Consider the following 27,013-nt stretch of genomic DNA (forward strand, 5'->3'; position numbering starts at 1 on the left):
TTGAAAAGATGTGGTAATGCATGTGATTACTGTTCTTCTGATTTATGATACAAACAAACATCTCAACAAGAGAAGGGATTGCCCCTTGACATTCAATGGCATTATCACTAAATCCTCTACTATCAACATGGCTGGTTTACCAACAATGAGTAACTCCCCTCCTGTGTGCCCAAAGTCATTCCTCCACCTTCAACGTACAAGTCAGGAGTGTGATGGAATGCTCTCTTGCCTGAATGAGTGCAGTTCCAACAATACTCAAGAAGCATGACAGTATGCAGTACAAAGCAACCTGCTTGATTGGCACTACATCTACAAATATTCACTCCTGCCACCACCAAAACTCGCGAACAGCAGTGTGTACCATCCATAAGATGCACTGCAGAAATGCATCAAGGTTCCTGAGACAGCACCTTCCAAACCAACAACCTCAACCATCTAGAAGGAGAAAGGCAGCAGATAAAAGGGACCATCACCACCTACAAGTTCTCTTCTAAGCCACTCACCACGTAGATTTAGTACCATATCACTATTCCTTCACTGTCACTGGGTTAAAATCCTGGAACACCTTCTCAAAATGGCAATGTGGGTGTACCTACAGCAAATGGATTGTAGTTGTCCATTACCCACACAAGTGCAAAGTGTGATGTGGCAAAAATGCTGGCTTGTCCCTACCATGCCTAAAACCCTTTTACCTTGTGCTTATCAAGAATCTGTTGCTCCCTTAAAAACATTCAGACACTTTGTTCCCACTGCCTTTTGAGGAATAAAATTCAAAACACTTGTGATCTTTTGTGGGAAAAACATTTTCATCTTTCTTTATTTTTAAAGAATGATCCCTTGCTCTTGATTTGACCACAACAGAATACATCTTTCCCGCATCCAAGCTATTAAGACCATAAGACATAGGACTGGAAATAAGACCATTAGGCCCATCGAATCCATTCCGCCATTCAATCATGGCTGATAGGCATTTCAACGCCACTTACCCACAATCTCCCCATAGCCCTTAATTCCTTGTGAGATCAAGAATTTATCAATCCGTGCCTTGAAGACATTTGATGTCCTGGCCTCCATTATGCTCCATGGAATTCCACAGGCCAACCACTCTCTGGCTGAAGAAATGTCTCCTCATTTTCATTGTAAATTGACCCCCTCTAATTATAAGGAAGTGCCCACAGGTCATAGTATCCCAGCCCTATGGAAACAAATTCCCACGTCCACCCTTTTAAGCCATGCATTATCTTGTAAGTTTCCATTTGATCCCCCCTCGACCTTCTAAACACTAATGAATTCAATCCCAGGATCTTCAGCCGTTCATTGTATGTTAGGCCTATCATTCCAGGGATCATCCGGGTGAATCTCCACTGGACACGCTCCAGTGCCAGTATGTCCTTCCTGAGATGTGGGGCCCAGAATTGGACACATGGGGTCTAACCAGAGCTTTATAAAGTCTCAGAAGCACGTAGCTGTTTTTACATTCCAACCCTCTTGAGATAAATAAAGATCACAAGTCCGAATCTCTGCAGTTAACCTTTCTCCTTGTAACTCCTTGCTAGACACTTTTAGCTTGGACGTAACAATGAATGTTTTCTGCGTAGGTACATTGCTTATATGCAACAAACAGACTTAAATGTCTTTTTATAAGATTGAAATTATACTCTGCAGTACAGCTATAACTTGTGATGGACTGAGTAGCAAGTCATGTTTGGATTTGAATGAAAAAAGGTGCAAGTGATGAAAGGTGACTGGTGCCTAACTGGAGTTGCTGCTGCGAGGTTGCCTCCTGATTGCACACTGTGTACAAGCTTCACAGAGATTGCAGCTCAGGGCTTCAGCAGCAAATCAATCAAGGTTCATGCTTCAGAATCATGAGCCTAATTAATTTCTTTTATAAACTGTGTGGAGCTGCCACCTGGAAAGTAGATTTTTTTTGAGTGATCATTCTTTCCAAATTCAATCTCTTCTGTTAACAAACAAACTGCAATCTAATTTTCTTTGCAGGCAATAACACTTACACATGGATTAGAAAACGATCCCCATCGCTGGCTGGCTGAAGTGAAAGTACGTATTCAGGGCACCGATATGATTGACTACTTTGGGGTCTCTACGGTGATGGTAAATTTACAGAAAATGTCTTTGACATTCTGGCAACAAGACTTTCAGAGTCACAGAACACAGCACTGCAAATGCATTAATTGAAAATGTTGAAGACAATTTGAGGTTATGTGGTGAGGTGAGACTGTAAGGTCTAATAATGATCTTTAAAATTTTGAACCAAAACAGAAGTTGAGCCTTCTGAGGAAGGGTCAGAGGACCTGAAACATTTTTTAAATTTAAAATTTTGAAGCTGTTTGTACAGTAAGCCGAGAGAAGGTAATTCCATGTTTGGAAACTATGCCCCTATCAGATAGTCACAAATAAATCCAATAAATCCAATAAGGAATTTGAAAGGACTATGTTTTAGTACAGAATGGTAGAATGCACAACTCCTTTGGTCCATTGATAAGAATTCCAGTTGCTCCATTGTCTTCCCAAAGCTGAAGTCCCTATAACACTCTCGTCAACCTTCTCTGTACCCTCACCAAAGTCTTTACATTCTGAAGTGTGATGCCCATAATTGTACACAGTACTCCAGTCGAGTCCTAATCATTGGTTTGTAAAGATTTAACATGATGTCCCTGTTCTTATAACCAGTTCAACTATTTACAGAGCAGTGAATTCCATAATGTTTTTCAAAATGCCTTAACAACTAATCTTCCTCCCTTCACAGATTTGTGAATTCCTTTCTGGTCTCGTAGCCTTTGCTAACATTGTACCATTAGTTTATATTTTCTTTCTATGTTGTTCCTCTCAATATGTATTACTTCATATTTCTCCACATAAATTGCATCAGCTGTGTGTCTGCCCATTTCACCCGACCCTCTATGTTCTCTCGATGAATGGTGCAATCCTGTTCAATATTTGTGATGTTAAGTTTAGTATCATCTACAATCTTTAAAATCTTACTTCTTACAGCAAGTCCTGATCATTTATAACAAGAAAACCAATGGTCCTAAAACCGACCCCCAAAGGGAAGCAACTGCTAATTATCATGAAGAAGAAAGGAATGGAGGAATGAGTGGGTAGAGTTACAAGATGGAGAGTAAGATGAAACCTGTTTAGAGAACTGGCACTGGCCAAATGGGCCAACGGGCCTGTATCTATACTGTCAGCTCGATCTGATTTCAAGATAATTAGAAATATTCAGGCTAGTAAATGGCTTTATTTTTCCATATCCTGATATACCTGTTATTAAAGTGTAGTACTTGGAATACTTTAGTTTTCCTTTAGAGCACTTCACAAAAGACTAAAGCAACTAATCTTAGAAAATGGCTCATATAAATAAATTGTCATGAACTCCATGGCCAAATCCTAAATTTATGCTTGCATGTGAAAGTTAATTTTAAATATCTCAACAGACAACCTCTGCAGTGAGGTGACGCTTATGCAGTTGCCTGAAAATAATTTGGGATGGTAGAATACTATTCTGGACATTGCATTGCTTCTGCCGCGGGAGAATACAGTCAGGCTTTCATTCTCATTGTAAATGTTGTTTCATGGAGGTTTTGTGATCATTAGATTTTTATAAAAGAGGACTTGCACTTGCTGTATCATCGAGCATGGTGAGACTAGGAATTCTTCCAGCAGGAAAAGAATGGCGCCTCATCAGATGTCACTTGCTTTAACATACTCGTGTCGCAACTTAAAAGTAAACCATTCTGACTTGGGCAAATTGCTTTTTCCTTACTCCTTGCAGAAGGAGGCACTACTGCCTCACAGCGCCAAGGACCCGGGTTCCATTCCACCCTCAGATGACTTGCCTGTGTGGAGTTTGCACATTCTCCCCGTGTCTGCATGGGTTTCCTCTGGGTGCTCCAGTTTCCTCCCACAGTACAAAGATATGCAGGTTAGGTGGATTGACCATGCTAAATTGTTCATAGTGTCCGGGGATGTGCAGGTTAGGTGGATTAGCCATGGGAAATGCAGGGTTACAGGGATAGGGGAGGGGGTGAGTCTGGATGGGATTCTAATCTCAATAAACAAGTGAAATGGACCTGACATCACTTGTGGTGAAAGATTAATTTTGTACTGTAGCATGCTGGAAAATTATTACTTTTTTGTTTATTAAAATTTTCGCATGTCAAACATTGGATGTATTCCTTTGGACTCTTAAAAAGCCATTGATCATCTGTGATAATCCACATAATGACCTTTGTTAAAACAAGAACAATAATGTGAAAAACATAGTGTTGGAAATATGCAAATACTTTGAGACCCAATATCAACATCTTATGGGTAACTACTGGCCAGAAATTGAACTGGACTAGCCATATAAATACTGCACCAATAAGAGCAGATCAGAGACTAGGAATTCTGCATTGATTAACTCAGCTTTTCTTCTCAACACTTGTCTACCATTTACAAGGAACAAGTTAGGAATGTGAGGGAATGCTCTCCAATTGCCTGGATGGTGCAGCTCCAATGCAGTTAAGAAGCTCAACACCATCCAGGACAAAGCAGTCTTGGTTAGCACCCCATCAATACCTTCAGTATTCAAACCTTTTACCACTGACACTTTCTGGCACCAATTTATACCACCTACAAGATTCATCACAGCAATTTGGGGGGGGGGGGAGCTGCATGGTGGCTCAATGTTTAGCATTGCTGCCTAACAACTCCAAGGACGTGGGTTTGATTCCATTCTCAGGCGACAGTCTGTGTGGAGATTGCACGTTCTGCCCGTGCCTGCGTGGATTTCCTTTGAGCTCACTGATTTCCTTGCACAGCCTAAAAATGTGCAGGTTGATGAATTGGTCATGCTAAATTGCCCACAGTGTCCAGGAATGTGCAGGCTGAGTGGATTAGTCATGAGAAATGCAGGGTCACAAGGATAGGTTGGGGGAGTGGGTCTGGGTGGAATACTCTTTGGAGGATTGGTATGGACCCAATGGGCTGAATGGTCTGCTTCCACACTGTAGGGATTCTATGATTCTATGTTTCTAACTCACCTAGGGTCCTCAGTCATCACCTTCCAATCTGTAACTGTTACCACCTAGAATGACAAGGGAGCAGGTACATAGAAAGGTCACCACCTTGAAAACTTCCCTCCAAGTTGTGCATCTCATTTAGAACGATATCACCATTCCTTCACTTCTGCTGGTCAGTCCTGGAACTCCCTCGCTAATATCGCCTGACTGAAACAGTTCAAGAAGGCAGCACACCATCACTTTCTCAAGGACATATATGAACGAGAGTCCTTAAATAAAAGAACAAACAAGTCTTTTTAAAAAGGAAATGTACCAACCCGAGAGGAAGCTGACTTCTCCACTGCTTCTGGTGAGTAATTTATACCATGTTCTTATTGTGTTAGAAATGGATATCTCAGCAATTATTAATGCAGGTTATGTAATGTGCTTGGCAATAATTTAACTGCAAGCTTTTGAACTAAATTAGTAAATGTTTTGGGGGCATGCATGAAGCTGATGCACATTACCATTAAAATGTTGTGAGAATTTTGAAGCTGTGCTTCACTTCAATTGATATAATCCCATGTCAGTTAAACCAAATATTTTTCTTTTTCCTGCAGAAAAAGAAGTTTGGAGGCACCCCTCATGATCCCTTGAAGTTTCAAGAGGAAAGTCAGGTGGTCTAGGAAGATCCCAAGTGAATCCTTGTCAGAAGCAGCACGTATGGCTGCTTGCTAAAACAAGAAATCTTAGAACCGAAAGAGGTCTCATACCTATTGCCAATCTATGCTATCACTATATTCCACTTCATTTCTCTGTCTAGAAATACTCTAATTTGTCCCTTAATGGTCCAACTTTGCAGGCAACTTCAATGATCTTCTGTGCTAATTTCTTTGTTTTCCCACCACGGGATAACAGTCCTTCTGTCTGACTGGGCTTCTTTCTTACAACTAGTTGTCTTCTGGTGTGGTAGAGCTTTAACCACTGTGAATTTATCTCACCCGGTCCCCTTCGTAATCTTCAAACTTTAATTAACGTTGTCTCCAAAGTGTCATCCATACTCAGAAAACAAGCCTTTATAACTTCAGCTCATACCGAGAATTTCTGGTACCTGAAATCATGTTTTTTTGGCCTTCCTGCACCCTCTCATGGGTAGAAATGAGTTATCAGTGGCAGTGATGAGATCTGATCATGACACAAGACACAGGGCCTGACCAGTACGTTATAGAGCAACAATACAATTGCGTTTTAGCCACACTATAATATTGAGACATCTCTCACAGAGCCAATGCAAATAAGAGCTAAATATTAACCAGAGTTCATGGATGCCAACCCCCAACCACTTCCAAAACGAAACTCACAAGAATTTAGCCTCGAATCAGAAAATAGAGAAATGTGAAGGTTGGATTAAAGGGCTACGGATTTCTGATATATGTGCGGTTTTGTTGAATCAGTCAGTTCTGTTGCAACGACAGTGAGGTGCTGATTCTCAAGCCTACAGAGAGTGAGCTCACACCCACTGAATTACATTGAAAATTTTTCCACCTTTAGTATTTTGTTTCAAAAGAGACTGCGTACAACTTCTGTAATAATAAGTTTTAACCTGTTATAATGTTGTTTGTCTTAATGTTTAAGTTTTCTGTGCTCTTTGGAATAAAACGTGATCACATATTATTTGTCACAAGTCTTTTTAAATGCTCTTCCTTGCACAGTTCACACGTACCCTCATTATCACGGTGAAGCTAGGCACGCAACTTCTGAAAATACCTAGATTTCTCATGGATTGTGTTGTTACTCTTTAATGTTTTAAGTGGTCTAGAATGAATTAGTTTGACTTAATATTCCTTCCCGCGGCTACACACCTGACCTGAATCTGAGTTGTCCTTGTTCGATCCCTGCCCTATGATTATGAGATTAGATTACCTACAGTGTGAAAACAGGCGCTTCGGCCCAACAAGTCCACATCGACTCTCCGAAGGTGAACCCACCCAGACCCATTTGTCTCTGACTAACGCACCTAACACAATGGGCAATTTAGCATGGCCAATTCACCTGACCTGCACATCTTTGGACTGTGGGAGGAAACTAGAGCACCCAGAGGAAACCCACGTAGACATGGGGAGAATGTGCCAACTCCACACCGACAGTCACCCGAGGTCAGAATCGAACCTGGGTCCCTGGCGCTGTGAGGCAGCAGTGCTAACCACTGTGCCACCTGAGATACCAAGCATTCATCTGCTATGCTGGGCTGATCAACAAAACATTGTTTTTTTTGCTGACCTCCTATTCTCCACACTGCAGCTTGTTCTGAGCAACACTGCGACACAAAATTGTCCCTTGCATTTATTTACCTATAGCCCTAATCTTTGCTGACCAAGACTAGTTTATGTCATCTCAACATAATTCATTTGAAATTCATGTTGTCTTCTGCAGCTCCCCAATCATCTTGCAGTACTTGATCTGTGTAATATTGTATCCTGCCATGTGTGATCTATTCAACTGAGTCGGTTTTTGTATATTCTTCTCTACCATTGCACCATCATTACCCACTTTGCTGTTTGGGTTTCCTCTAAATCTCTCTGCTGCTCTACTTGTTATCTCATCAAAACCTGTCCATTTGCCTCAGCTTTAAGTCTCCTCTACTTTTTCCTTGGTATCCATTCTCCTTACGTCTTTTTGTGAAGCTCTTTGGAATGTATTTTTATGCTAAATGTATTGTATTAAACTACGTAGTAGTTGTCTTAACTTGAAAAAGGAAAAAAGTTCATATTTTGAAAATTTGTTCAAACCTTAATCCTGAAATGAGCAGATTGCCTTATGGGAGAAGGCTACACAGGCCTGTATCCTCTTGAGTTTATTAGAGTTGGAGGACCCTGAGGGGACTTGACTGAGTTGATGTTGAAAGGATGTTTTCTCCTGTGGGAGAATCTAGAACTAGGAGTCATAGTTTATAAATAAAGAGGTGTCCTTTAAAGCCAGAGATGACAAAACCTTCTTTTCTCTGAGCGTTCTGAGTCTTTAGAATTGCCTTCCTCAAAAGTCATTGTCAGAGAGTCACACAGCACGGAAACAGACCCTCGGATCCAACTTGTCCGTGCCAAACAAGTTTCCCAAACTAAAACTTGTTCCATTTGCCTGCATTTGTCCCAAATCCCTCTAAGCCTTGCCTATTCATGTATCTGTTCAAATGTCTTTTAAATGTGGGAACTGTACCTACATCTACCACTTCCTCACGCAGTTAATTCCATATATGAACTACCCTCTGCGTAAAACATTGCCCCTCATGTCCCTTTTAAATCTTTCTCCTCTCACCTTAAAAGTATGCCTTCTAGTTTTGAACTCCCCCATCCTCAAGAAAAGACTATTGCTATTCATGTTATCTGTGAACCTTTAAATATTTTGAATACAAAGGTAGGTTGATTCTTAATTACCACAAAAGATTATTACAGATCTGCAGGAATATCGGTTAAAATGAGATTAAAATCAGATCTGACTGAATGACTGATTGATTTGTGAGTCACTATTGTGAAGTTAGGTGTTGATTGTTTTATGCATGATATAAAAGGTACCATGTTACATTTCATCCCATGGTTGAAAGCATTAATTCCCCAGTGAGTGTGCATTGGTGATGAACTTAGAATGGGTAACTCCAGTATTAATCTCTTAGTAGCAGCTCAATTTCAGTTTTATGTTAGATCTAGATTTTGGTTAAGGAAGTGAAAATCAGTCATTGGGCGTGGAAATTAAAGCCTCACCTTGAAGTTTGGAAAATGAGGATATTTCATTGGATGATGGGTGGCAGGTCCTGACCCAATTAAGTCCTGACTGGGAAGACCTGTGGTAACTTCCCTGCCCTGGCACCAGTTAAGGATCTAAATGGGCAATTGATGCTCATCTAAGGACTTCATCACACGCTGATGGTAGTGGCCAAGCGACTCATCATGCAGAAACCTAGAAAGCAAAACACTTGTCCTGAGCGGGATCCCTCATTCAAAGGCATCCAACATTTGGAAGAAAGAGCCTAACCTCATGACTCCACACACCTTTCTACTCACCTGCAAGTAAATTTAAAGCTCTGGTTTCATAGCAGTCTGCAATCAAAATCTTTTCAAATCTCCTTTTTATCATTATGTTATATTTTTGCTCTAGATGTAAAAAAAACTTTGCTTTGCTCTCTGTTTAAAAATATCACAAAGCATCAGGAATCAATACAGTAGCTTCACATGGTGTGCCGTTGCTTGCCAGGAAACTTTCTTTCACAGTAGACCACATGTAAACACGAGAGCAAATAAGTTGAAATGTTTCAGGCCAGATTTTTTATTCAGAGCAGAAGGACATTACAATTGCTCATGGGACTGGTTCTGATCTGGGGAAGTTCACCATCACCATCATTCAGTAGGCTAATTTTTTCCACCATTTTTTGAAATTGTAGCATAGACATATATCAAGAAGGCGCCCTCTCACACCATCGTAGAGGAGTAGATGTCTCACTTCTATTCGGTAAAGTTAGACCACCTATGATCTCCTTTGACTGTAAAATAGGTGAATAGTGACTCAGAAATCTTTCAGCTTGTGACTGCAGTGGTATTTTTACAAATGCTTGACTATGATAAATACAATTAAAGAAATGCCGTTGTTGTTTAGCAGTGAAGGTCAGTATGCCTGACAGTAGCTAAATTTGGAATAGAAAGGCAGGTAGAGGACAGAGATGCAGGCTGTACGAAGATTGTGGGTTAATCTCTATTAAAGGCATCAACACAATTTTTCTCATTCCTGTAATAGATTTTATTTCTTCAGACCTTAAGAATGTATCAGTTTTGGATAAAATTTGTGACCACTGTAATATTGTAAACTTTTTAAGCTCATCTTTGCTCAGATCATATTTGCCTGAACAAATTATTTTTGTGAAAAACGTTGTTGATCAAAATTTTTTAACCTTCTGAAAGTCTAAGGTTCAGATGCTAACAGGATCTTCACACTCTACAGCAGTGCATCTAATAAGTACACTTATGGGTATACTTGGAAGAATGTTTCTTTAAAGATCACTTAAGAATTTGGATCTGATTAAATTTTGAGCTTGCTGATATCTTTAAACCAATTTAACTTTTAAATTACAAATTCACAATTGGATCAATGGGTCCTGTTCTACTGACCGACAGATTAAAATGAAAATTACAGAGAAGGACAAACTAACTTGATGAAATAAATTTAGAATTTACTCAGTAAAAGTTCAATATACTTAAAACATGGACGTCATAGGGTGTGAAGTCTTTGGATGCTAATAGTATAGTTGGATTTCATAGAATCCCTACAGTGTAGAAACAGGCCATTTGGCCCAACAAGTCCACACCAACCCTGTGAAGAGTATCCCATCCAGACCCATTCCCTATTATTCCTCATTTCCCCTGACTAAAACACCTAGCCTATACATTCGTGAACACTATGGGCAATTTAGCATTGCCAATCCACCTAATCTGCATATCTTTGGACTGTAGGAGGAAACTGGAACAAACTCCATACAGACAGTCACCCAAGGCTGGAATTGAACCTGGGTGCTTGGCCCTGTGAGGTAGCAGCACTCACCACTGAGCCACCATGCCACTTGGTTTAATGCATCTTGGGACAGTTTTCACCATAGGAGTGATGATGTTGACTGTGCCCTAAATGAATTGAAACATACAGCATTTAAAAATAGTTTGGGGATTTCTTGTGCCATATTTGGAAATTGCTTGTATTAACAATCATTTGGTTAGGTCAGGAGATCGCTCCCTCTCCCTTCATAGCTGAAGTCATTAACAAGTAACTGAAAAAAAAAACAGGTGTTCATTCCAACTATTGATGTTTCGAGATGTTATATGAAGTTGTCTGGTATCAGAACATATGTTTAGCAGGCTTTTTCAACATTTTCACAGGTACTTAAAATAATTCATTAGTATCAGCGATAAGTGGTGTCTTGTGTTAAAATGAGGAAAAATAAGCAAATAATTTGTCTTGAATATTTTAATATTGATTATACTTAATTGATCAATATGCTGGAAGACTATTCTCATCAAAAGTCCATGTGTGATTTGTGTTGCTATGAGCTTTTATCGTGTGATAGGGAGGGGCACATGCTATGATTTCTTAGGAAGCCTTGAATCTGTCTCTTTAAGACAGGGGTGCTGTTTGTGAGCACTTCAGCCAAGCTAACCCTTATCAATAAGTCATTTCTCATGTACTGACAAGTCTGCATTTGTTTTCAAGCTGTCTCTGCAGTTTTGAATTGGTAGCAACTTGATCAATTTAACTGTTAATTACCTCTCTCTCAGCAGGCAAACCCTAAATTAATTTATTCAAAATGTGATTAGTATAGGATTCCTAGATGTAAATTGTAATTAATGTAAAGTCCTAAAAGTAGTATATTATCCAAATTTTATACAATAGTATGACTCAAACCACCTCTGATCATTATTATTAAGCTGTGGAGGTGCTGGTGTTGGCCTGAGGTGGACAAAGTCGGAAGTCACACAACACCAGTATGTAGTAGCCCAATGAGTTTATCTGAAATCACAAGCTTTCAGGGTGCTGCTGCTTCGTCAGGTGAAGTGATGAAGGACCTGGTGAAGGAGCAGTGCTCTGAAAGCTTGTGATTTCAAATAAACCTGGTGTTGTATGACTTCTGACATTATTACTAATTCATATGATCTAAATTCCGTTTCTTCCTTTTTGTTCAAAAGTTCTGACTAATTTGGATCAGACTTTGATACAAATGGTACTTCAGAATCTGACTAACAATATTGCTTTTTAGACCAAACTACAGTGGCTATGTGAAGAAATGAAGGAACGAGAAGGACGAGAGCTCAAACTACGATCCCACCTCCGACAGTGTCGTGTGCAGTTGAAGGAACTCCTACAGGACAAGGAGTCCGAGAGTCAGCTTTTCATAGAGCAAATCGCAAAGCAAGAACGTCTTCTTGAGGAAATACACAAGGAAAAAAGAGGTTAGTCCTGTATCCTCATTGTCGAGATGAGGTATAAGTCAGATGTAACCAGGAGAAACAATAATACATTACTGACCAACACCAGTGCACTTTCTCAAGGTGTTGGGTAGAGAGGAAACATTCAGTGTTTGTAATTAAAATCCATGCTGACCTCCCACAGTGGTTGCATTGTGGAGTGATGAACTATTATTGAATGCAGTAATTGGTCTTTGTTGAAATTTCTGGACACAAATAATAAAGGAAAATTAATCAGGTATGGGTACAATGTGGAATTCCAGCTGTAGGATTGTGAGGTTAAAATGATTGTAATAATTTCGACTACCTGTTGCCGGTGCTGAGTGGGAGTGTATAATAAATAAGATTTTATTGTCTATACCTGTTTAAAGAAAAATAAATCTATTGTATTGGAAGTGATGTTATGGTTCAAATATCTAAAAGAGCCCCGGTTTTATTTGTGAAATTCATGTAAGTACTTCCCAACAGGAATCAACTGTAATAGAGTTGAAATATATACACTGAGAATATCTAGTTGTATTCAGCAAAATGGAAAGTTAGGAAGATTGAAGAAACTGAGATTGTGTAGAGTGGTTGGTGTGGAATCTGAATATTATTATGGACTTATACTTTTCTGTAATTTTTGTACTTCTGGAAAATAGGAAAAGGAGCAGGCCATTGAGCTATCTACCCAGCCTGCTATTCTAGATCACAGCTGATCATCTCACCAGTGTCATGTTCCTGCTCTCTCTCTGTATCCCCTAATGTCATTAGTCTGCAGAAATGTATCGATTCTGTATTGAATGATTGGACTTAAGCAGCCCTCTGGGGTACAGAATTCCAAAGATTCACTACTACCTGAATGAGAATATTCCTCCTCATCTCAGTCTTTAATGGTCTGACCCTTACCCTAGGATTTGGTTCTAGAGTCACCAGTTGGGGAAGCATCCAATCTATATACACCCTGTCACACTCTGTAAGAACTTTGCAGGTTTCACTGAGATTTCTTATTCTTCGAAACTCTACAGAGTGCAGAGTGGAATCCAATGTCCTCGATATCTCCTCAAAAAATACTTCTGCCATCCCAGGAATTTTTCTGGTGAACCTCTATTACACTTCCTTTCTGGCAAGTGTATCCTTCCTCAGACAAGAATACCCAGATCCTTTTGGACACCAGCACATGCTAATCCCACATATTTAGGAAATAAATTTCTTTACTCTACAGAAGTGAATACATTCACACTTTTATGTATTATATTCCATTTTCTAGCCCAATCACCAAATGTGTGTAAATGCTCTTGAAACCTTTTTGCATCCTCCTCACAGTTTGTGTTCCCACCAAGTTTGATCTTATCAGTAAATTTGGAAATAATTCAATTAGTTCTCACATTCAAATCTTTTATATAGGTTATGAATAGTTGTGGATCTAGCATTGACCCTTGTAATACCCATTTGTAACAGCCTACTATTCTGGGAATGATGTATTTATTTCTATTCTTTGTTTTTTGTCTACTAACCCACTCGCAATCCATGCTAGAATATTTCTCCTAATTCCATACCCTCTTATTTTATTTGCTAATATCCTGTGTGGGAGCTTATCAAACATTTTCTGAAAATCCAAAAACACAATATCTACTGGTTCACCTATAAGTAGCACCCTTGAAAATTACAGAATTTTACAGTACAGATGGAGATCCTGTTCTCCACTATAAACTGTCCTCACCCCCACCTGTACAGAGCCCACATTTATCCATGCTAATCTTTTACCTTTCACATACCGACAGAAGCTTTTACAGTCCTCCTTTCTGTTCCTTGCTAGATTGTATTCATATTCTTTTTTCCCTCCCATTATGAATTTCTTGGCCCTTCCTTGTTGGTTCTAAATGACTTCCAAACCTCAGGCAAAGCAGTATTTCAGACTTCTTTTTGTCTAATGCAGCATTAACCTATTTTATTAACCACAGTTGATTTGCCTTTTCTTTTCGTGTTAGGGCCCTGATGAATGTATATATATTGTAGACTTTGGAGCATTTCTTCAAGTACTAGCTAGTTCCTATGTACCATTAATTGTTTTATGATTTGGAAGTTGGACTGGCGTGAACAAAGTTAAAATTTACACAACACCAGGTTATAGTCCAACAGGTTTAATTGGAACCATAGCTTTTGGAGCGCTGCTCTTTCATTGATGAAGGAGTAGCGCTCCGAAAGCTAGTGCTTCCAGGTAAACCTGTTGGACCATAACCTGGTGTTGTATAAATTTTAACTTAATGTTTTTCGTACATTTTCTCAATTCACCCTATCCAAATGGCCCAACAGATCGTCAAATCTGAGTGAAGAAAACAATGAGTCTAGTTTCAATTCACCATATCACACTCAAACCCCATGTAAAATTCTATGGTATAATTGTCACTAATACTCAAGGTTCCTTTACAGAAGCGTCACTAATTAACATTTTCTCATTGCACATCAAAATAAACTGAATCCCATGTGGCCCTTTGACTGACCATTCCAGAGACCCACCTTGTTCACACTGCAGGAATTCATCCTCCAAAGCATCAAACTGATTTGGTTTACCCAGTCCATCTGTAAACTGAAGTCACCCATTATACACACATGTTTCGTGTATCTCTAATTTCCTGATTTTATAACATGCCCATTCGGTTTGGTGTTGTATAACCAACTACCTTTGCTGCCCCTCATTGTTTCTTAGCTCCATCTTGATCCTTCAATCAAAGATCATCTCTTACTAATTTACTGCTATCGTCCCTAATTAGCAGTGTCTATTCCTCCTCAATGTAGATTATCCTTGGCTATTCGTTTATCAATCTTGGTCGCCTTGTAGTCTGCACTCCGCAATGGAAGTTAAATCATATTTATTTATTCATTCATTCATGGGATGAGGGTGTCGCTGGCTAGACCAGTATTTATTGCCCATCCATAATTGCCCAAGGGCAGTTAAGAGTCAACCACATTGCTGTGGGTCTGGAATTACATATAGGCCAGACCACGTAAGGATAGCAGTTTCCCTCCCTATAGGACATTAGTGAACTAGATGGGCTTTTCCAGCAATCGACAATGGATTCTTGGTCATCATTAGATGATTAATTCCAGATTTTTAAAAATTAAATTCAAGTTCCACCATCTGCCATGATGGGGTTCAAACCTGGGTCCCCAGAACATTACCTGCACCTCCGGATTAACACTCTATGATAATACTACTAGGCCAATGCCTCCCCTTGAATTTACCTCAATTTGTGCATTTGAATCATTAATCTTATTGCAAATGCTTTGTGCATACAGATGGTGTCTTTAATTCAGCTTTGTTAACATAATTCTACATTTTGATCCTAGAAAGGATGGTATTTCTTATAACATCGTTCACAATCCTGCATCTCAAAATGTTTTACAGGCAAATGCTATTCATTTTGAACAGTAGTCATGTTGTGATGTAAGCTGTGATGAGACAGTGGCTCAGTGGTTAGCACTGCTACCTCACAGCACCAGGGACCTGAGTTCAATTCCAGCCTCAGGTGACTGTCTGTGTGGAGTTTGCACATACTCCCCGTGTCTGTGTGGGTCTCCTCCAAGTGCTGCAGTTTCCTCCCACAGTCCACAATGTGTAGGTTAAATGGATTGGCTGTGCTAAATTGCCCATAGCGTTAAGGGGTGTGCAGACTAGGTGGATTAGCCATGGGAAATGCACGGCTACAAGGATAGTGTAAGAGGTTAGGTTCAGGTGGGATGTTCTTCAGAGGGTTGGTGTGGACTCAATGGGCCAAATCCACACTGTAAAGATTCTATGAAAAATATCAGTCAAGTTGTATGTAGAAAATCCCCACAGACAGCAATGAGATAATGACCAGACAAGTTTTGTTTTGGTGATTATGGTTGACCAGAACACAGGTGAGAATTCCCTTACACTCTTTCCAAAAGTGCCAGGTGATCTCTTCTGTTCACCTGAGAGGGTGGGCAGGATGGTTTGTTTAAGGTCCATTCTGAAATAAGCAGCTCTCTAGCACATCCCTTTCTGTCCTGCTTGACATGTTCAAATCTATGGAATGAAGACTTGACCCTCCAAGCCTTCTGACTCTAGGGGACAGTCTACTCAGTAAGCTGACACTGTAGATATATAAATTGGACATATTTAATACTTTATTGCTATACCTCCTATAGGCCTTTACTATTTTGCTGTAGTTTAATTATTAGGAATCCAAGCATTTTACATCCTGAAGGGGATTCCAATTTTTTTTTGCATTGATGATATCTGCATTGGAATCACTAATCTCAGTCTTGGCAGCCTTTGAAACAGAGTGGTGAGATTTATGAGACATGGCTGAAGAAATCTTTTTGTAGTGGACAGCTTTGGACAGATTTTTTTTCTCCATAAATGGCCAAGAGCAACATGCCACTGTATTTTCTTGAGTCTTCCACAGATTGAACCTGGAGCTTGCAGTTTATCCAGTTCTTGGGAATGTACCACCGCAAAATTTTGTCCAGCTCCTCCTGCACAACTTGGAAGCTAGAGCATTGTTTGTTATAACAAGTTAAATGTGACAAGAATGATGCATGTATTGAAATATTTGGCTAAAGGTTTATTCCCATGACAGTTGTGGTTCTGACTGTAAACTTGGAGGGGACACTGTGTGGAAAGTCTTATGCATACAAAATAGCTGCATAATACCACAAATGTTAACATCAATGTGTGGTATAAAGTGAAAGCTAGCAAACTATTTGCTATTTAATAATGCATTTCCATTCTGTGTGTGTTTATCTAGGGTACACATGACAACACTGTTTTGAGCTCCGAAGTCATATTGTAGGTCTGGATTTTGTGGTTTTCAGTGGGAGTGAGCAGACTGAATGGAAACTGGGTGGCCCGCTTGCAGCCATCTCTGTTTGAGCTTGTTCAGTCGAGCATTGGATGGACAAGTTTGGGGCTGTCCAGTAGGAAGGTGCATGTTTAGAGGGTAAACATAGGCTCAGGTTGCAAGCAGGAATCTAAACTGACACATTATGGTGGCAGATGGATAATACCATGGACTCTAAGGTTGGTCACAGCTTTAAGCTTAGAATCCAGCCCACAGTGCTTGGGCATTGGTATCACTATGTTTTTAGATATGCAATACAAATGTATTGATGTCATCCACAGATATGTTGCCGATTCAGATTACTCACTATTGGTGAATGGTATTCAAAATAGTGATTATGGAGGGCACTGGAATTGCTTGATACAAATTAGCTCAGAAGGCTGCAGCTTTAGCAAGGTTGTCGTGTAACATGTGAATTGGGTAATGTAAACTTCAAAGGAACTAATGTTTGGTTGAAATCCAGTTGGTATTTTGATAGTACTTGTGTGTATGCCTCAGCAGTCTGTTCCTTGAAGTGCTATTTTGGGTAACAATCCTGAAAGACTAGACTGTGGAAGTGTGGAGGAAGAGAATAAAGTCAGGTATCTATGATTCTGCAGGAGGCACACATGTTGAGTTACTTTTGTAGTTGCCAACTTGTATCATTTTTATTGACGGTCCTTAACTGCATCCATGTGTAAAACTGAGCATTGTCTGGAAGAGATAAAGACTGAATTTTTCAATGCTAACCTGGGTTTCACTGCTTGCAAGATGATCCATTGTAGGTTTTTGAATTCTTAGAGCTATTAAAATTTGCAAAATTGTTTCATTTGAAATTCAGTACCTGCAATTTAATCATGAGCATATAAAATATCTTTTCAACTCCCATTTAAATTTAAAGTATGTTTTATTTGAGCTAACAATCTTGCTGTTTCATGTAGGGATAGCCTTGAAACCTTTTTTGATTCATTTATGGGATGAGGGTGTCACTGGCTAGACCAGTATTTATTGTCCATCCCTGATTGCCCAGACAAGAGTCACCTACATTGCTGTGGATATGGAGTCACATGGAGGCCAGACTAGGCAAGATTAGCAGTTTCCTTGGCGAAAGGACATTAGATGGGTTTTTCCGACAATTGAAAGTTGATTCATGGTCATCATTCTTAATTCCAGAATTTTATTGAATTTAAATTCCACCATCTGTCGTGGTTCAATTCAAACCTGGATTAGCCAAACATTACCTGGATCTCTGGATAACAGTCCAGTGATAATACCATTAGGCCATCATCTCCCAAATGCCAGGCAATGACCATCTCCAATGCAAGACAATGAACCCCTTGACATTCAATGTATTATCATCACTGGATCCCCCACTATCAACATCCTGGGCATTACCATTGACCAGAAACTCAACTTAGCTTGCAACATAAACACAGTAGCTGCAAGGCCAGGTCAGGGGCTTGGAATACTGAGGTGACTAACTCACCTCCTGACTCCCTAAAGCCTGCCCACCATCTACAAGGTACAAGCCAGGACTTGGGTGAAATGCTCCCCACTTGCCTGGGTGGGTGCAGCTCCAACAACACTCAAGAAGCTTGACACCATCCAGGACAAAGCAGCCCACTTGATTGACACTACATCCACCAGCATCTACACCCTTGACCACCAAAACTCAGAAGCAGCATCGTGTATTATCTACAAGATGCATTGCAGAAATTGACCAAAGGTTTTTGGCCAGCACCTTCCAAACTCACAACCACTTCCACCTAGCAGGACAAGGGTTGCTGATACATGGGAACACCACTATTTGCATGTTCTCCTTCAAGCCACTCCCATCCTGACTTAGAAATATAACACCGTTCCTTCACTGTCACTGGGTCAAAATCTTGGAATTCTCTGCCTAAGGACATTGTGGGTCTAGCTGCAACATGTGGGCTGCAGTGGTTCAAGAGGGAAGCTCACTACCACCTTCTCAAGGACAATTAGGGACAGACAGTAAATGCTGGCCAGTTAGAAAGGTCTACTGCCCATGAATGAATATTTTTTTAAAAAGTGTTGGTAGCTTGAGGAATTCTGGCTCAGAGTTGATGAGCTGCTGTATAACAGAAGTAGACCCTTCAGTCCAACTCAACCTAGTCCCTTTTGGCTGCTTTTGGCCTATATCCCTCTAAACCCCTCCTATTCATATTCAAATCCAGATTCCATTTAAATGTTGTTATTGTACCTGCCTCCACCACATCCTCTGGCAGCTCGTTCCATATATGCACCATCCTGTCTGAAAAATTACCTCTCAGGTTCTTTTAAGTCTTTCCCGTCTCACTTTAAACTGACATCCTCTAGTTTTGGACATCCCACTCTACGAAAAAGGCTTTGGCTATTCACACTATCTATGCCCCTCATGACTTTATAAACCTCTACAAAATCACCCCTCAGCCTCTGACACTCCAGGGGAAAAAACCCAGCCTATTCAGCCTCTCCCTATAACACAAACCCTCCAGTCCCAGCAATATCCTTGTAACTGTCTTGTATAGCCACAACATGTCGTCCCAACTCCTGTACTCCATGCTCTGACCAATGAAAGCAAGTGTGCCAAACACATTCTTCAATGCCCTATGCACCTGCGATTTCACTTTCAAGGAATTATGCAACTGCAGCCCTCGGCCTCTTTGTTCGGCACTCCCGAGGGCCCTACCTTTAACTGCATAAGTCCTGCCCTGGTTTGCCTTAACAAAATGTAGCACATTTATCTATATTAAGCTCCACCTGCTACTCCTCAGCTCATTGGCCCATCTGTTCAAGGTGCCATTGTATTCTGAGATAACCTTCCTCACTATCCACCACACTACCTATCTTGGTGTCATGTGTAAACTTGCTAACCACATCTCCTGTATTCACATCTAAGTCATTCATGTAAATGACAAAAAGCAGTGGACCCAGCACCGATCCTTGTGGCACACTGTAGGTTAGAGGCTTCCTGTCTGAAAAGCATTCCTCCACCACCACCCTCTATCACCAATTGGCTAGCTCCCCTGGATTTTCATGTTACTAAATAGTTGAGCATATGGAACCTTGTCAAACGCTTTGCTGAAATCTATAGACAACATCTACTGCATTGCCTTTATCAATCTTCATTGTCACCTCTTCAAAAAAGCTGAAAATGTGTTGCTGGAAAAGCACAGCAGGTCAGGAAACCTGAAGAAGGGCTTATGCCCGAAACGTCGATTCTCCTGTTCCCTGGATGCTGCCTGACCTGCTGCGCTTTTCCAGCAACACATTTTCAGCTCTGATCTCCAGCATCTGCAGACCTCACTTTCACCTCCTCAAAAAACTCCATCAAGTTCATGAGACATGATTTCCCATGCACACAACCATGTTGAATATCCTTAGTCAGTCCTTGCCTTTCCAAATGCATGTAAATCCAGTCCCTCAGAATAACAACAACTTACCCATCACTGACATCAGGCTCACCTGTCTATAGTTCTCTAGCTTTTCCCTACGGCCTTTCTTAAATAATGGCACCACGTTAGCCAACCAATCGTCTTCCAGAACCTCACTTGTGGCTGTCAATGATAGAACTATCTAAGCAATAGACCCCACAGTCTCTTCCCCAGTTTCCACAAAGTTCTAGTAAACACCTGATTAGGTCCTGGGATTTATCTACCTTTATCCATTTTAAGATCTCTAGCACCTTCTCTTCTGTAATATGAACTCTTTTCAAGATATCGCTATTTATTTATCCAAGTTCCCTAGCTTCCATATCCTTCTCCATAGTAAGTACCCACATGAAATATTCGTTTAGTATCCCACCCTTCTCATGTGGTTCTACATATAGTCTGCCACATTGATCTTTAAGGGGCCTTATTCTCCATGGTTACTCTTTTGCCCTTAATACACTTACTTTAGCACGCACTTACACCCCTTAGAATAACTATCTTGAATTAGATCAGTGGTCAGACACAGGAGGGTGTGACTATGAGCAAGGCAGGTAGAGGAACCCAGGAGTTTGTTTGAAGGAGCCTTGGCTCAGGAGTCAGGATGGGTCAGAAAATAAATCAGGAGATAAGAAAGGCATGTGAGAAAGGCAGCATTGCAGTAATCATGGGGGACTTCAATTTGCAGGTGGACTAAGAAAATCAGATTAGTAGCAGATCCCAAGGAAAGGAATTTGTGGAACATCTTTGAGATGGGTTTACTTTGTTCCAGCTTGCGATAGAGCACAGTGGAGAGCAGGCTGTTTAGGATTTGTTGATGTGGTAATGTTTCACTTGATTAGGGAGCTTAAGGTGAAGGAACTCCCTTGGGGCAGTGACCATGATGTGATCAAATTCACTCATCAGCTTGAGAGGGAGAAGCTGAAATCAGACGTAATGATATTACCGTTGAGTAAAGGTACCGATATGAGGGAGGTGCTGGCCAGAGTTGTTTGGAAGAGAAGCCTAGCAGGGAAGATGGAGCTGCAGCAATGGCATGAGTTTCTGGCGATAATTCGGGAGGCACAGTGGAAATTCATCCCAAGGAAGGAGAGCGTAACAAGGGGTGGACAAGGCAACCACGGCTGGCCAAGGAAGTCAGGGACAGAATAAATGCAAAAGAAATGTATGCAATGGTGAAATTAGTTGGATTCACCTTGGATTTGCTGACTGACAGAAGGCATACCGTGGGATTAAAGGGTTCTGTTTCAGGATAGCAGCTGGTGACTAGTGGAGTTCTGCAGAGGTGACTACAATGACTCACATTATACATTAACAATCTGGATGAAGAAACTGAGGGCGTTGCTAAGTTTGCACTTGACACAAAGAGGGACAGGTAGTGTTGGGGGGGGGGGGGGGGAGGTAGGCTGCAGAAGGACTTGTACTAGCAGTAGAGTGGGCAATGAAGTGAGAGATAGACTGCAGTGTGGGAAAGTGTGAGATTGTGAAAAACAACCCAGAAATTGCTCAAGACCGAACAGTTCTGAAGAAAGGTCACTTGACCCAAAATGTTAACTCTGCTTTGTATCCACAGCTGCTTTGTATCCAGCAATTTCTGATTTTCAACATTAACAGTTCTTTGGTTTTATTGAGAGGTTTTGTACACTTTGGTATGAAGGATAGAGGCGTACACCACTTTGGAAATGGGGAAAAGCTAAGGAAATCTGAATTACAAAGGAACTTAGGAGTCCTAGTTCAAGATTAACTTAAGGTTAACATGCAATTTTAGTTGGCAGTTAGAAAGACAAATGCAATATTTGCAATCATTTCAAGAGGTCTAGAATACTAGAACAGGGTGTACTAATGAGGCTATATAAGGATCTAGTCAGAGTGCATTTGGAATATTGTGAGCAGTTTTGTGTCTTGTATCTAAGGAAGAGTGTGTTGGCCTTGAAGGGGCCCAGAGAAAGTTTACAAGAATAATCTCAAGGATGAAGGGCTTATCATGTGATGAGAGATTGAGGACTTGGCATCTGTACTCTGTGGAGTTTAGGAGGATGAGCGGGAGGATTTAATTTAAACTTGCAGAATACTGTGAGGCCTGGATGAATGGATGTGGAAAAGATTTTTCCAACAGTAGGAGAGATTAGGACCCAAGGGCACAGCCTCAGAGTGAAGGGCCAAACCCTTAGAACTGAGATGAGGAGGAAATTCTTCAGCCAGAGGGTAGTTAATCTGTGGAACTCATTGCCGCAGAAGGCTGTAGAGGCAAGTCACTGAGTGTATTAAAGACCGAGATGGATAGGTTCTTTATTAATAAAGAGATCAAAGGCTACAGGAAGAAGGCAGGAGAACGGGATTGAGAAAGTCCCACTGAAGGGCTTTTGCTAGTTCTGTTGGTGAGGTTTTAAACTCGTAGGGCAGGGGAATCAGAATCAAAGTGTAGGCTTAGATGGGTCAGATTCAGGTCAGGAAACAGAGGTAGAACATTAATTAATGATGTAGTCAGTGACTTGAAAGACAAAAGAAATGAGGATTAAAAAGCATCCAGCAAAGTAAATTGATGGGTTGTGCTGTTTATACTTCAATGCAAGGAATATTACAAATAAGGCAGATGAACTAATGGCACAGTTAGACACATGACAGCTTGATATTGTTGCTATGGAAACATGGATAAAGGAGGGGCAGAACTGGCATCCCAATATCCATGTTGGAAAAAGTAATCATAACGCGAGAGGAAATGTTAGAGGAGTTGGAATTCTTGAAAATGGCTATGACTTCAGGATCAGATGGATCAGCATTTACCAGGGAAGAAATAGCAAATGCTCTGAGGATTATTTTCCAATCTTCACTGTATATAGGTGAGGTGCTGGAGGACTGAATGAATGCAAGTGTGGTTCCGTTGTTTCAAAAGAGTAAAAAGGAAATGCCAAACAATTACATGCCATTTAGTCTTACTTCAGTTTTGGGAAAATAATAGAATCGATCCTGAGAGATTGGACTAACTGTCATTTAGAAAGGCATGGTCTAGTCAGGAACAGTCAGCATGGCTTTGTTAAGGGGAGGCCTTCCTTTATAAATTTGATTGAATTCTTTGAGGAAGTGACAAGGAGGATCGATGAGGGTAGTTCAGTGGATGTTGAATACATGGATTTAAGTAAGGTATTTGACAAGGTCCCATATGGCAGACTGGTCAAAAATGTAAAATGTAAAAGCTATGGGATACAGGGTAATGTGTCAAATTGAATCCAAAGTTAGCTTAGTAACAGGAAACAAAAGGTAATAGTCAATGGTTGCCCTTGTGAATGGAAAGCTGTTTGAAGTTGTGTTCTGTAGGACTTGGTGTTGGGACTGCTGCTGTTTGTTTTGTACATTAATGATTTGAACTTGGAAGTGGGGGCACAATTGGGAAATTTACAGATGCCACAAAAATTGGCTGAGTAGTGGATAGAGGATAGCTGTTTGCTATAAAATGATACAGGTGTGTTGGTGGAGTGGGCAGGAAAGTGGCAGATGGAGTTCAACTCTGATAAATGTGAGGTGGTGCATTTAGGGAGGTCAAACAGTAAAAGGAAATATATGGTTAATGGAAATCAACTGAGGGGGTAGACAAAGTGAGAGATCTTGACATGCACATAGACAGGCCCCTAAAGTTGGCAGTGTTGGTAGATAATGTTGTAAAGAAGGCATATGGAATGCTATCCTTCATTGGCAGAGTATAGATCACAAAAGTAGGGATATAATGATGAAACTATATAAGACACTGGTGAAGCCCCAACTGGAGTATTGCTTGCAGTTCTAGTCATCACATTACAGGAAGGGCATAATTACTCTGGAGAGAGGGCAGAGAAGATATACCAGAACGCTGCCAGGCCTGGGGAATTGTAGCTATGAGGAGAGATTGGAGAGGTTGGGGTTGAGAGGGTGACATGATTAATGTTTACAAATTGTGAGGGTTAAAGACAGAGTAGACTTGTTTCCCTTGGAAGAGTGTTCAAAAACCAGGGGTCACAGATTCAAGCCAAGTGGCAAAGTATTAGAGGGGATGTGAGGAAAATCTTTTTTATGCAGAGGATGGTAGGTCTGTGGAATTCATTGCCTGAGTTGGTGGTGGAGTGTGTTATAAAAGGTACCTGGAGCTGCATGCTAAATGCTGTAAGCGGCAGGGCTATGGGCTATGTGTAGGAAGATGATATTAGAAAAGATATGGTCTTTGGGTTGGTATGGACAAAATGGGCCAATTGGCCCCCTTTTGTGCTGTATCATTTCTAAGATTCTGGGGAGAAACATATCAGCTGTGATCAATTGCAGAATGGAATCCATAAGCCGAATAGCTGAATTCTGCTTCCGTTTCTTATGGTGTTATTGACTTTAAAAATCCATTATTTCCACTAAAATTCTATCAGTTTGGGCTTTAGAGTATGTGAACAGGTAGTGAATACTTACTAAATTGTTGTTAAAGGTAGTCAGAGATCAGTGGCATTCATAATTTCCTTTTGTAATAATGAATGTATTTCTTCCCTTTTGGGTTTAAGCACCCTTTACTGATTTTGCTCAAGTTTGATTTCTGACATTGTAAGTATACAAAGGCCATAATAGTGCTGAAATTAATTCTCTAGTTGGTAACATATCTACATCAGCTACTCTGTGCTTTGGTATTTATCTTTAGTATTTGGAATTGTGCAATAGTGGAGTGAAATAACTTTTGAGCTTGTGTTTTTCATAGTCACAGGCAGGCACTGATTTCAGTAATTAACTGCATGCAAGCTACAAAAACATATTTGTTTTATTAATAGTAATAGTTTTTGTAAATTTTGTAATAGTTTGATTTGTAGGAAAAAAGAAATCACCAAGAATTAGTAGTTTGCCTATGTATTACACTTCTCAAATTTCACACAGGTGGAATTATGAGTCTTGCTTTCTTTTCCTTTTGAACCTGCTTGAAATGAGCCCAGAAAGTCATTTTCCAAACTTCCTGTTCTCAACTGTCATCTCTTTGTAAACTGAGAACCTGAACCATGTTGTAAAATGACATTCACACATGTGATATGTTGTTAAGTGTAATCACCTTCTTGTGTCTATGCTATTATACCTTCCTTGTTGACTAGTTTTCAGTTGTTGATGACTGCCCAAAGTTGTTGGAATCTTAATTTCAGGAAGAGATTTAGCTTATGGGTGATGGCAGAAGTCGATACTCTTGTGGTTTGTATACCTGAAGCATTTTGTTTTTAAGAGTGTAAGAGAAAGGGCAAAGAAAATTTCCTTCAGTGTTCCTATTCCACAGAACCTAAGACCTCTTAAAGATCAGATACTGAGATTTTTTACTCCTGCCCTATCTCCAAGTCAGCACTGAGGATTAAGTGTCCCTATCAGTTTCCAAATGGTAACCTGATGAAACCATTCTGATGATTAAGTTATGATGCTCTGTAATACTATCCAGTTCCACCCCATCTACAACTTCTCCAAGTCACACACCATTCTGTTTCAGAAATTGTTGTTGTTTCTTCATTGTCAGACCACCTTCTTCAGGACAATTTAAAGGTGGGAAATAAAGACTGGCCCTACCAGTGGTACTCACAGGTTGGTTAGTTCAGTTGGCTGGACAGCTGGTTTGCAATGCAGAGTGATGCCAACAGCACGGGTTCAGTTGCTGCACTGCTGTGGTTACCATGAAGGTTCCACCATCTCAACCTCACCATTGCCTGAGGTGTGGTAACCCTCAGGTTAAACTTCCAACAGTCGTCCCCTCTAATAAGAGAGCAGCCTATGATCTGTTAAAACTATGGTGACTTTAATTTTGTTACTTACACACACTCTATTGATGATAAACATGTCATTTAAAATTTTAATTTTTGTGTTAAATCCCTTCATGGGCTTGATTGTAATCACTTCCAACAATAGAACTATAACTCTGCCCTGAGCTCTTCATTAAATGATACAAATGCATTAGGACCATTTCGTACAGAATTCACTTGACTGATACGTGGGTTTAGAGTTGGGGGGAGCAGGAAAGTAATGGTGTTAGCATATGCAGAAAAGTTGGACTTGCTGGGTTTATACCAATTGGAGTTTAGAAGAATAAGAGATGATTTTAATGTGATACTTATGGCCATGAGAGAGGCTATCACTGTTTAAAAAGTGTTCTGTAGCAGAGCTACATTAGATTTGAAATGTTAACTCTGTTTCTCTTTTCACAAATGCCTGAAGACCTGCTGTGTTTCTTCAGCACTTTCTGTTTTTACCTTAAAAAAAACTTCTTCCATTTAAGATGGAGCTGAGGAGGAATTTTCTTTTAAAGGGTTGTGAATCTTTTCACCTCTGTCCTTCAGAAAGCAGTGGAGGCTGGGTCATTAGCTATTGATTCTTGACTTACAAGGTAAATTGATTCTTGACTTACAAAGGAGTTGAGGTTATCAGAACATAGGTAGGAGTTGTGGCCTCAATTATGTTAACCATGTTCTTATTGAATGGTGGAGCACGTTTGAGGAGCTGAATGGTCTTCTCCTCTTCCTAATTTATGTGTTTTTACTTTGAGCCCAGCTTTTCATGCAGTCTTTGCTTCATTCTACTTTTCTCCTTAACAGTAACTGATTAATTCTGGCACCAAATACAGTTTGCAACACTCTCCATTTATTTGTAATCAACCAATTCCAAATATGTGCAATATATTTCAACTGCAAGCATGAACTTTAAGCAGAGAAAGAAACAATATTATCCAACTATTTTCCCCAAATAGAAATATGAGCCGTGTTGGTCCTTTCAGAACAGAATGCACT

The 27,013-nt window shown here is 40.3% G+C and overlaps 1 protein-coding gene across 5 annotated transcripts in view; it reads left to right on the top strand.

Annotated features, from left to right (window-relative positions):
- Nucleotides 1-27,013, top strand: part of LOC122553367 (centrosomal protein of 128 kDa) — a 407,594-nt gene that overhangs the window by 218,405 nt on the left and 162,176 nt on the right. For all 5 annotated transcript variants that reach the window (XM_043696980.1, XM_043696981.1, XM_043696985.1 and 2 more), the window contains exons 16-17: nucleotides 2,002-2,061; nucleotides 11,794-11,986. In XM_043696980.1, coding sequence (XP_043552915.1) covers nucleotides 2,002-2,061; nucleotides 11,794-11,986 — 253 coding nt within the window. The remainder of the gene's footprint in view (nucleotides 1-2,001; nucleotides 2,062-11,793; nucleotides 11,987-27,013) is intronic.

This window comes from Chiloscyllium plagiosum, chromosome 10 (assembly GCF_004010195.1).
Source record: "Chiloscyllium plagiosum isolate BGI_BamShark_2017 chromosome 10, ASM401019v2, whole genome shotgun sequence".
NCBI classification, from domain to species: domain Eukaryota; kingdom Metazoa; phylum Chordata; class Chondrichthyes; order Orectolobiformes; family Hemiscylliidae; genus Chiloscyllium; species Chiloscyllium plagiosum.